The sequence below is a fragment of the Atractosteus spatula genome, assembly GCF_055471065.1.
Source record: "Atractosteus spatula isolate fAtrSpa1 chromosome 10 unlocalized genomic scaffold, fAtrSpa1.hap1 SUPER_10_unloc_1, whole genome shotgun sequence".
NCBI lineage: Eukaryota > Metazoa > Chordata > Actinopteri > Semionotiformes > Lepisosteidae > Atractosteus > Atractosteus spatula.
Genome location: NW_028296612.1, coordinates 6,139,823 through 6,150,352, shown reverse-complemented (window position 1 = coordinate 6,150,352; position 10,530 = coordinate 6,139,823). Strand labels below are relative to the sequence as shown.

At 51.5% G+C, this 10,530-nt stretch overlaps 1 protein-coding gene across 5 annotated transcripts; it reads right to left on the bottom strand.

The window, feature by feature from the left end:
- Window positions 1-225: 225 nt before the first annotated feature.
- LOC148813641 (class I histocompatibility antigen, F10 alpha chain-like) lies at window positions 226-10,530 on the bottom strand. 5 transcript variants are annotated; one of them, XM_088908279.1, is made up of 11 exons: window positions 10,351-10,530; window positions 9,905-10,165; window positions 9,028-9,306; window positions 5,392-5,673; window positions 4,888-4,992; window positions 4,730-4,762; window positions 4,596-4,628; window positions 4,471-4,503; window positions 4,346-4,378; window positions 3,741-3,819; window positions 226-1,524 (listed from the first exon to the last, which is right to left on the bottom strand). In XM_088908279.1, exons 1-11 carry the CDS (start codon window positions 10,403-10,405, stop codon window positions 1,407-1,409), a joined length of 1,311 nt encoding a protein of 436 aa, XP_088764405.1. In that variant the 5' UTR covers window positions 10,406-10,530; the 3' UTR covers window positions 226-1,406. The 5 variants fall into 5 exon arrangements, with proteins under 5 accessions (XP_088764405.1, XP_088764406.1, XP_088764407.1 ...); XM_088908280.1 differs by lacking the exon at window positions 4,471-4,503; XM_088908281.1 differs by lacking the exon at window positions 4,730-4,762.

The following is a 10,530-nucleotide window of genomic DNA, read 5'->3' as shown; positions in this document are numbered from 1 at the left end:
GTAAAAAAAAACAGCTGAGTCGCAGAAACGAGAGAAGTAAGAACAGAGGCAGCTCAGGCTTGTTCCCCACCCCCACCCCCCTCTGTGTACAGAAGAGCCTCCTGTCCTGACTGGAGGAGCTCACCCAGCTGTGCCTGGAGAGAAGCCAGGGTATCGGCTTCAACCACAGGGCTGGGCAGCTTGTTCCCCACCCCCACCCCCCTCTGTGTACAGAAATAACAATAATAATTTAAAAACCTTTATTTTATATAGCACCTTTACAGTTTTAATGACAACAACAATATAAAAATACAGATATGCAGGATGAGAACACAGTGAGAGGTCTGTAACATAACATCATCACTTTATTAACCCTTTACAATTTCACAGACCCCAGCCTGCTCTCCGTGAGACACACAGACAGGGAGAGAGAAGCTGGGGGTCAGAGCGCAGGGTCAGCAGTTGTACAGCGCCCCTGGAGCAGTTGGGGTGAAGGGCCTTGCTCAGGGGCCCAATGCAGTAGGATTTCTCTGCCGGCCACTGGATACAAACCAGCAACCTCCCAGCCACAGGCGCAGACCCTGAGCCCCAGAGCCACTGCTCTGCAAGTAAGGTGGCTTTTTGAGAAGATGCATCTGGATCAGGGCCTGCGAGATCACATCGACTGCTACTCACTGCGTGCTAGGGCTGCTCATGACGGCTCAGGGAGGGTTGGTGGGCTCCAGGACTGTAGTAGTGGGCTTTGACAGGGTCACTGGAGCAGTCTGGTGAGTGCCACAGCCAATCCGTAGGCCGCAGCTGTGTTCCAGGGGACTGGTGAAACACACACTGTTTCAGTGTGTTTAGGGGATGGGAGAAAGATTATCGGAGAAAACCGCAGGCCGACAGCAGGGTCCAACACTGAATATGTTGACAAGACTCTGACGGCATTCTGACTATCCGTTTCGTTTCAGGAGCGGTGTTCCGCAAAGAAAGCAAAGTAGTTAATATTCATATTCATATGAATATAATCAGGATACAGTATTTGTAGCAGGAGCTGTGACAGCCACCTCAATCACCACCTGCGCAGACTCAGCCTCTAAACACACGTTCAGCTGCTGCCCTCTTGTTGTTTCTGACGCCTAAAAGTCTGAGATTCCAAGGGAAAGTGTTATTCAAAGTTGGTTTACAACCCCAAGGTCAGAGAGCATGGTTACTCATCCTCCACCTAGATCAGCCAACCCGAGGTTAGCACCAGCAGCAGGCCTCGTGGACAGGTCGGAACTGTGGACAGCTGGATCAGGATTCAGGACTAGCTCTTCATCAGGGACGAACCGGTCCTCTTCCTGACCCGCTGGGACCCACGGTCATCTTTTCTCCTGTGCACAAACTCCTGCTCGTTTCAGCCAGCACTAACTAGCTGGTCTTCAGAGAGCATCAGCAGCGCATCACGCCTGGAATGTCTCGCACCGTGTCGGATGCTGCAGCAGCACTGCCTGGCGCAGAGCCACAGAGAGCCGATGGGACAGCAACAAGCCTGCCTCTGCTTCTGTGCCTGCGGGAGATCTGAATCCACACAGATTGGATGAGTATTCAACATTCTGCATTACAGCTCGAGAATTCAATTATCCCAACCAGATGATATCAATTCAATTCCTATGACTGATGTACTTGCTTGCGAGTATCTAGTGTAGAAGTTGTAACCAAGTTCAATTACAAAACAGTCTAAATGAATGATATACTGAACGTATGTCCCTCTTGGTATTTGTAAATCTTCGTGACTGAATATATGCCTTCTGTATTCTGCTAACCCTCACGATAAGATCTGTTATGTTTATATGCACATTTTATGTATTAATAAATGTATCTCGTGTATTGAATCCGCACGTGTGTGTGTGCGTGTGTGTGGTGTTGGTTGTTCTGACGATTGATTGTCTAAAAGCCATAACAAACCACCTCGTGATTACTGCCACAATTATTAATGGGCTCACTAAAATCACAAAACCCCTACACCTCCTTATAACGGACCGACGCAGAAGTCCAGCTAGCTGTGGTCAATCCTGCTCTCCTGCTTTAGTGTCAACACGGAACGGAGCAGCTGTTTAGCTCTGTAGAGTAACGTACTGTACTGAAAGCTGGGTATCGTACAGTACATTACTCGGCGTATAAGACCGAGCCGCTATTCAAATACAAGAATAAGATGATTGCTGAAACTACACTTACACTACACTCTGCTTACACGGAAAAAAGGCGTCTGTCTTTTACGTTTCAGGTAATTTAAGTCTGGAATATTAAAGCCACTAAAACATTTTCAGATTGCGTCTTTGCTTTTATAATGTCTCCAGATTGGACAGTTAGAGACTGCATTTTGTTAAGAAATACTGTGTGTGTGTGAAAGTGGCTGGCTGGAACATTTCTGCTGTAAGAATTCCCTCGTGCATCACATTACCTTAGTCATTACAGTGAGCAGTGAGCAGGAAGGGCTACTTCACACTACGATTCTCGCCAATTGCTCTTGCCCAGGTCGAGACCAGGGGTCTGCGACAACATGGTGGCTATCCAGTACTTTCACAGAGTTCGCGAGTGAGAGAGTGTGAGGGAGTGAGAGAGTGAGTGTGAGAGTCTGAGTGCGGGAGAGAGTGTGGATGGGAGTGTGTGAGAGTGTGAGGGAGTGAGAGAGTGAGTGTGAGAGTCTGAGTGCGGGAGAGAGTGTGGATGGGAGTGTGTGAGAGTGTGAGGGAGTGAGAGAGTGAGTGTGAGAGTCTGAGTGCGGGAGAGAGTGTGGATGGGAGTGTGTGAGAGTGTGAGGGAGTGAGAGAGTGAGTGTGAGAGTCTGAGTGCGGGAGAGAGTGTGGATGGGAGTGTGTGAGAGTGTGAGGGAGTGAGAGAGTGAGTGTGAGAGTCTGAGTGCGGGAGAGAGTGTGGATGGGAGTGTGTGAGAGTGTGAGGGAGTGAGAGAGTGAGTGTGGGAGTCTGAGTGCGGGAGAGAGTGTGGATGGGAGTGTGTGAGAGTGTGAGGGAGTGAGAGAGTGAGTGTGAGAGTCTGAGTGCGGGAGAGAGTGTGGATGGGAGTGTGTGAGACTGTGAGGGAGTGAGAGAGTGAGTGTGAGAGTCTGAGTGCGGGAGAGAGTGTGGATGGGAGTGTGTGAGAGTGTGAGGGAGTGAGAGAGTGAGTGTGAGAGTCTGAGTGCGGGAGAGAGTGTGGATGGGAGTGTGTGAGAGTGTGAGGGAGTGAGAGAGTGAGTGTGAGAGTCTGAGTGCGGGAGAGAGTGTGGATGGGAGTGTGTGAGACTGTGACCATCACGCTTGCTTGAGCACAGATGCTTCCCCCCCTGTACTTACCCCCAAATGGGGAATGTTTACCCAAATGGGGAACGTTTACACTAAACTCCTGATGAGAAAGGAAGGTTTAAGTGCTTCCTGAGTCCAGGAGATTCTTGTGAAAGCTACCTCACAGACAGGAGGGGCAGGGTGTAGAGAAAGGTAGATATAAGCTGTGTAGGGCCACATCCCCTTGAGAGCTATGATCGGTACTATAACTACTATGGTCCTTATTGTGGCTCCTTGTATGCATACAATAAAGCCTGGCTGGACGAACAAACACTCCAGGCTCGAATTTATTGGTTTCTAAACGAGTGTGAGAGTGGGCGTCTGTGCTCTGGCTCTGGTTATTATTACAATCCTGTTCCTATCCCTACTGTCCTGTGTGAGGGCAGAGTGGGGTTCTTGAGCAATGTGACTAAAGCTCCAACAATGCAGAATAAAAGTCGGGCAATACTTACTGGGAGCCATCAGAACCTTCAGAACCTGTGCTAGATTCTGAGGATGAATCAGATGCAGTCCTGTAAAGCTCCGTCTCGCCTTTAGATAAAACAAAACAAGACATCAGCAACAAGTGAGACAGCTCTCTTCTAAAACATGGCCAGCACTCACACAGCTTTGATCTGTGCTTATAGAAATCCCTTTTCCTTTCTGCTGTAAAAGTTCCTGACCACATCATCCCAGCCTGATGCGAATCGGGATCTTCCTGCTTCTGAAGGCAAGAGTGGTGTGAGGTTCTCCACAGTCCCACCACAAGGAGCCCACTCAGCTATATGGACAGCATGGCTCCACACGCAACTGAGCTGGAGGAGCGCTGTAACACACAGGAGCTCTCGAGAGAACCCAGGAACTGACTGTCCCGAGTCTGCAATCTCTGCGGAAAAGACATACCCTCCTCACCACACCTGAGACACCTGCACTGATCGAATGACACTGCTCACCCCTTTCTAACTCCAGGACACCAGCACACTGACTCACCAGGAGCAGGTCCACAGAAGCACACTACGAGATCCGTCAGCACACCTGACTGAATAACAGTGTGACAGACACAGGACAATCTGCTTACCTGGTGCAGGGTCACCGAGGGGCTCCCTCACCTCTGCAGAGAGGAAAGAGATCAATCAGCACACCTGACACACCTGACACACCTGACAGAATAACAGTGTGACAGACACAGGACAATCTGCTTACCTGGTGCAGGGTCACCGAGGGGCACCCTCACCTCTGCAGAGAGGAAAGAGATCAATCAGCACACCTGACACACCTGACACACCTGACAGAATAACAGTGTGACAGACACAGGACAATCTGCTTACCTGGTGCAGGGTCACCGAGGGGCTCCCTCACCTCTGCAGAGAGGAAAGAGATCAATCAGCACACCTGACCCACCTGACACACCTGATCCACCTGACTGAATAACAGTGCGACAGACACAGGACAATCTGCTTACCTGGTGCAGGGTCACCGAGGGGCTCCCTCACCTCTGCAGAGAGGAAACACAGTGAGACCATCACAACCTGAGGAGACCTGGAGTGACCGAACACACCTCAACACTGTAACTTTGTTGCTTAACACTAGACTGACCAGTACTACTTCCTCCTCACTCACCTGTCTGTCTCTTCTTCCAGATGACAATCCCAACGACAGCGATGAGAACCAGGACTCCGACTACAACTCCAACGATGATCCCAATGGGAAAACCACCCTTGGGCTCTGTAATCACACACAGACCCCCATCACCTTAGTGTCACCCCGCCATCAGTCTAGAGTCACTCAAAGACACCCCAGTGTCACCCCAAAGAGAGGATCACTCTCAGTCTTGGCTCTGGCTGGATGAGCTCCTGGGATCAATCAGCTGCTCTCCTGTCTGTAGGTCCTTGTGCTCGTGTTTCATTCACACTGTCGGTGGCCACAGTCACAGTGAAGACTAGACCCTGGACCAGCACAGCTGAGACTGTGGCTCTCCAGCCACACGGCTGAAGACCAGTTAGAATCACAGCCATTCCTCTTGCAGACTGGACTATCGTCTGCTCTGGGCGCAAGACTGAAGAGGTGAGAGGAATGAATGACCCGATACTAACATGTCTCGAACACACACACGCTCTCTCTCACCCCAGGTCCTGACGATGTCCTCTCCTGGACTCAGGCTCTTGTGATCCACTCTGCAGGAATACTTGTCCTCCTCTCCTGCTCTCACTCTCAGACTCTTCCTGACCTGGAAGCTCCCGTCTCCGTTGGGCAGCAACTCCCCACTGTCCACATCCTCCTGCACCTCCTGTCCGTCTCTCTGCCAGGACACCAGGATGTCTCTGGGGAAGAAGCCCGTGGCCAGGCAGGTGAGCTCAGTACCGCCAGGTCCGGAGTCCTTGTGGAACACAGACACCTGGGGGCGCTCTGGAGAGAGAGAGAGACAGAGGAGTTTAACACTGAGACACTGAGAGACACATCACAGAGCTGACGGACTCTGACACAGGTCTTCTAGACTCATCCTGGGCTTTGTCATATATACAGAACAATCCACACTGCCTGTCCTGGTCAGTGACAGTCCCTCTCCTGTCCAGGGTCTCTCCTGTAGTCCACACACTTCTTCAGTACTGGACACAGGTCTAGACTCATCCTGGGCTTTGTCATATATACAGAACAATCCACACTGCCTGTCCTGGTCAGTGACAGTCCCTCTCCTGTCCAGAGTCTCTCCTGTAGTCCACACACTTCTTCAGTACTGGACACAGGTCTAGACTCATCCTGGGCTTTGTCATATATACAGAACAATCCACACTGCCTGTCCTGGTCAGTGACAGTCCCTCTCCTGTCCAGAGTCTCTCCTGTAGTCCACACACTTCTTCAGTACTGGACACAGGTCTAGACTCATCCTGGGCTTTGTCATATATACAGAACAATCCACACTGCCTGTCCTGGTCAGTGACAGTACCTCTCCTGTCCAGAGTCTCTCCTGTAGTCCACACACTTCTTCAGTACTGGACACAGGTCTAGACTCATCCTGGGCTTTGTCATATATACAGAACAATCCACACTGCCTGTCCTGCTCAGTGACAGTCCCTCTCCTGTCCAGAGTCTCTCCTGTAGTCCACACACTTCTTCAGTACTGGACACAGGTCTAGACTCATCCTGGGCTTTGTCATATATACAGAACAATCCACACTGCCTGTCCTGGTCAGTGACAGTCCCTCTCCTGTCCAGAGTCTCTCCTGTAGTCCACACACTTCTTCAGTACTGGACACAGGTCTAGACTCATCCTGGGCTTTGTCATATATACAGAACAATCCACACTGCCTGTCCTGGTCAGTGACAGTCCCTCTCCTGTCCAGAGTCTCTCCTGTAGTCCACACACTTCTTCAGTACTGGACACAGGTCTAGACTCATCCTGGGCTTTGTCATATATACAGAACAATCAACACTGCCTGTCCTGGTCAGTGACAGTCCCTCTCCTGTCCAGAGTCTCTCCTGTAGTCCACACACTTCTTCAGTACTGGACACAGGTCTAGACTCATCCTGGGCTTTGTCATATATACAGAACAATCCACACTGCCTGTCCTGGTCAGTGACAGTCCCTCTCCTGTCCAGAGTCTCTCCTGTAGTCCACACACTTCTTCAGTACTGGACACAGGTCTAGACTCATCCTGGGCTTTGTCATATATACAGAACAATCCACACTGCCTGTCCTGGTCAGTGACTGGACCTCTCCTGTCCAGAGTCTCTCCTGTAGTCCACACACTTCTTCAGTACTGGACACAGGTCTAGACTCATCCTGGGCTTTGTCATATATACAGAACAATCCACACTGCCTGTCCTGGTCAGTGACAGTACCTCTCCTGTCCAGAGTCTCTCCTGTAGTCCACACACTTCTTCAGTACTGGACACAGGTCTAGACTCATCCTGGGCTTTGTCATATATACAGAACAATCAACACTGCCTGTCCTGGTCAGTGACAGTCCCTCTCCTGTCCAGAGTCTCTCCTGTAGTCCACACACTTCTTCAGTACTGGACACAGGTCTAGACTCATCCTGGGCTTTGTCATATATACAGAACAATCAACACTGCCTGTCCTGGTCAGTGACAGTACTTCTCCTGTCCAGAGTCTCTCCTGTAGTCCACACACTTCTTCAGTACTGGACACAGGTCTAGACTCATCCTGGGCTTTGTCATATATACAGAACAATCAACACTGCCTGTCCTGGTCAGTGACAGTCCCTCTCCTGTCCAGAGTCTCTCCTGGAGTCCACACACTTCTTCAGTACTGGACACAGGTCTAGACTCATCCTGGGCTTTGTCATATATACAGAACAATCCACACTGCCTGTCCTGCTCAGTGACAGTCCCTCTCCTGTCCAGAGTCTCTCCTGGAGTCCACACACTTCTTCAGTACTGGACACAGGTCTAGACTCATCCTGGGCTTTGTCATATATACAGAACAATCCACACTGCCTGTCCTGGTCAGTGACAGTCCCTCTCCTGTCCAGAGTCTCTCCTGGAGTCCACACACTTCTTCAGTACTGGACACAGGTCTAGACTCATCCTGGGCTTTGTCATATATACAGAACAATCCACACTGCCTGTCCTGGTCAGTGACAGTCCCTCTCCTGTCCAGAGTCTCTCCTGGAGTCCACACACTTCTTCAGTACTGGACACAGGTCTAGACTCATCCTGGGCTTTGTCATATATACAGAACAATCCACACTGCCTGTCCTGGTCAGTGACAGTCCCTCTCCTGTCCAGAGTCTCTCCTGGAGTCCACACACTTCTTCAGTACTGGACACAGGTCTAGACTCATCCTGGGCTTTGTCATATATACAGAACAATCCACACTGCCTGTCCTGGTCAGTGACAGTCCCTCTCCTGTCCAGAGTCTCTCCTGTAGTCCACACACTTCTTCAGTACTGGACACAGGTCTAGACTCATCCTGGGCTTTGTCATATATACAGAACAATCCACACTGCCTGTCCTGGTCAGTGACAGTCCCTCTCCTGTCCAGAGTCTCTCCTGTAGTCCACACACTTCTTCAGTACTGGACACAGGTCTAGACTCATCCTGGGCTTTGTCATATATACAGAACAATCCACACTGCCTGTCCTGGTCAGTGACAGTCCCTCTCCTGTCCAGAGTCTCTCCTGTAGTCCACACACTTCTTCAGTACTGGACACAGGTCTAGACTCATCCTGGGCTTTGTCATATATACAGAACAATCCACACTGCCTGTCCTGGTCAGTGACAGTCCCTCTCCTGTCCAGAGTCTCTCCTGTAGTCCACACACTTCTTCAGTACTGGACACAGGTCTAGACTCATCCTGGGCTTTGTCATATATACAGAACGATCCACACTGCCTGTCCTGGTCAGTGACAGTCCCTCTCCTGTCCAGAGTCTCTCCTGTAGTCCACACACTTCTTCAGTACTGGACACAGGTCTAGACTCATCCTGGGCTTTGTCATATATACAGAACGATCCACACTGCCTGTCCTGGTCAGTGACAGTCCCTCTCCTGTCCAGAGTCTCTCCTGTAGTCCACACACTTCTTCAGTACTGGACACAGGTCTAGACTCATCCTGGGCTTTGTCATATATACAGAACAATCCACACTGCCTGTCCTGGTCAGTGACAGTCCCTCTCCTGTCCAGAGTCTCTCCTGTAGTCCACACACTTCTTCAGTACTGGACACAGGTCTAGACTCATCCTGGGCTTTGTCATATATACAGAACAATCCACACTGCCTGTCCTGGTCAGTGACAGTACCTCTTCTGTTCAGAGTCTCTCTGCCGTACTCCACATACTTCTTCAGCCACTCGATACACTCCTGGGTCAGGTAGTTCTTTCTCCCCTCATTGAAAGCTCTGTCAGCGTTCCACTTCAGTTTGGTCTGGAAGGCCTGTGGCACTGGGGCCGTCCAGCTCAGTGTCTTCAGGTTGAACACGATGAAGTCTCTCCCGTCGTATCCGTACTGATCGAACCCCTGTGTGGCTCCGTCCTCCTCGTCCCACTCACAGCCGTACTTCTCCTGGAGCGTGTGGACACCTGCAGAGTGGACAAGTACAGAACAGACACGAATAGACCAGAATCCCCAGCTGAACTCAGAGTCACCCCAAGTCACCCTTCGAACTCCTGGCTTCGTTTCACACACACCCCTGAACCCCACTGGGAATGGGGTATTAACTGTAAAAAAACGTATTAAGTGTGCTTAATAATAATAATAACTCCTCACACGCCTGTAGCTCTTCTCTGGGCTCTCCCCTCGGAGCTCTGGACAGTAACGGGGATCCCCTCCTGCTCCACCAGTGTGTACCCCACCTGCATGATGCTCCAGTCCTCTCACACACAGCAGCTCTCAGGGGGAGGAGAGCAGAGGGATGAGGCCAGTTCAGAGAGGGGGGTGATCAGGGGGCCATGATGGGTCAAGACCTGGGGGGTATTTGACCAAGACACTGGGGTAACACCCCTACTCTTCTCCAGAGACACCCCGGGATTGTTAATGACCACAGAGAGTCAGGACCTCGGTTTGACGTCTCATCCGAAGGACGGCGCCTGTTTACAGTCCAGTGTCCCCGTCACTATACTGGGGCATCAGGACCCACACAGACCGCAGGGTGAGCGCCCAGAGTCCGAGTTTACTCACCGCCTGCTTGTCCGAGGCGCTCCTGCAGGGTCCCCAAGCTGTCCCTGAATATCCGCCAGGTTTCGTCCTGTATCTGAGTCTCTCTGTCCCAGTAGTCCTTCCCCTCGTTCCTCTCTATCCACTCCGTCTTGGGAATCATCCTCTTGATGTCGCTGTCGTAGTGGACAAACTCCTGCCCGTCCACCAGGCCCACGGCGGTGAACTCGGGGAACCCCCTGACCCCACCGACCCCGGTGTTGAAGTAGCGCAGGGAGTGGGTGACTGGAAGAGAACACACGGGAACCCCTTCGTGAAAAACGCGCAGTCGTGGGGTGAGACCTCCGGGGGGAGAAGCTGTCTGGAAACACGCGATTTCAGGCCCCGGCGCTCCCCACTCGGCCCCGTTTCCCACCCACGCTGCGCGACGTCCGTCCCCTCAGTTTCTGACCTGAGGGCTTTACACCCACCTGCCGAAGCTGCGTGGAGTCGACACCAGAGCCCCAAGACCACGGACAGCAGCATCTCGCCCACTCTCACGGGGGGCACCGGTAAGAGAAACGCGACACGTACATCTTCAGGGCTGCTGTTTTTTTGTTGCTTGCTCGGGCGTCTCGTCGAGGCTCAGAAGTTTCGGTTTCGGAAACACC

Coding starts and splice junctions, on each gene's coding strand:
- LOC148813641 (XM_088908279.1), bottom strand. CDS start 10,405: ATGCTGCTGTCCGTGGTCTTGGGGCTCTGGTGTCGACTCCACGCAGCT. Junction 9,307..9,904: donor GCGCCTCGGACAAGCAGGCG/GTGAGTAAACTC, acceptor TCCACTCTGCAG/GTGTCCACACGCTCCAGGAG. Junction 4,629..4,729: donor CCTCGGTGACCCTGCACCAG/GTAAGCAGATTG, acceptor TCCTCTCTGCAG/AGGTGAGGGAGCCCCTCGGT.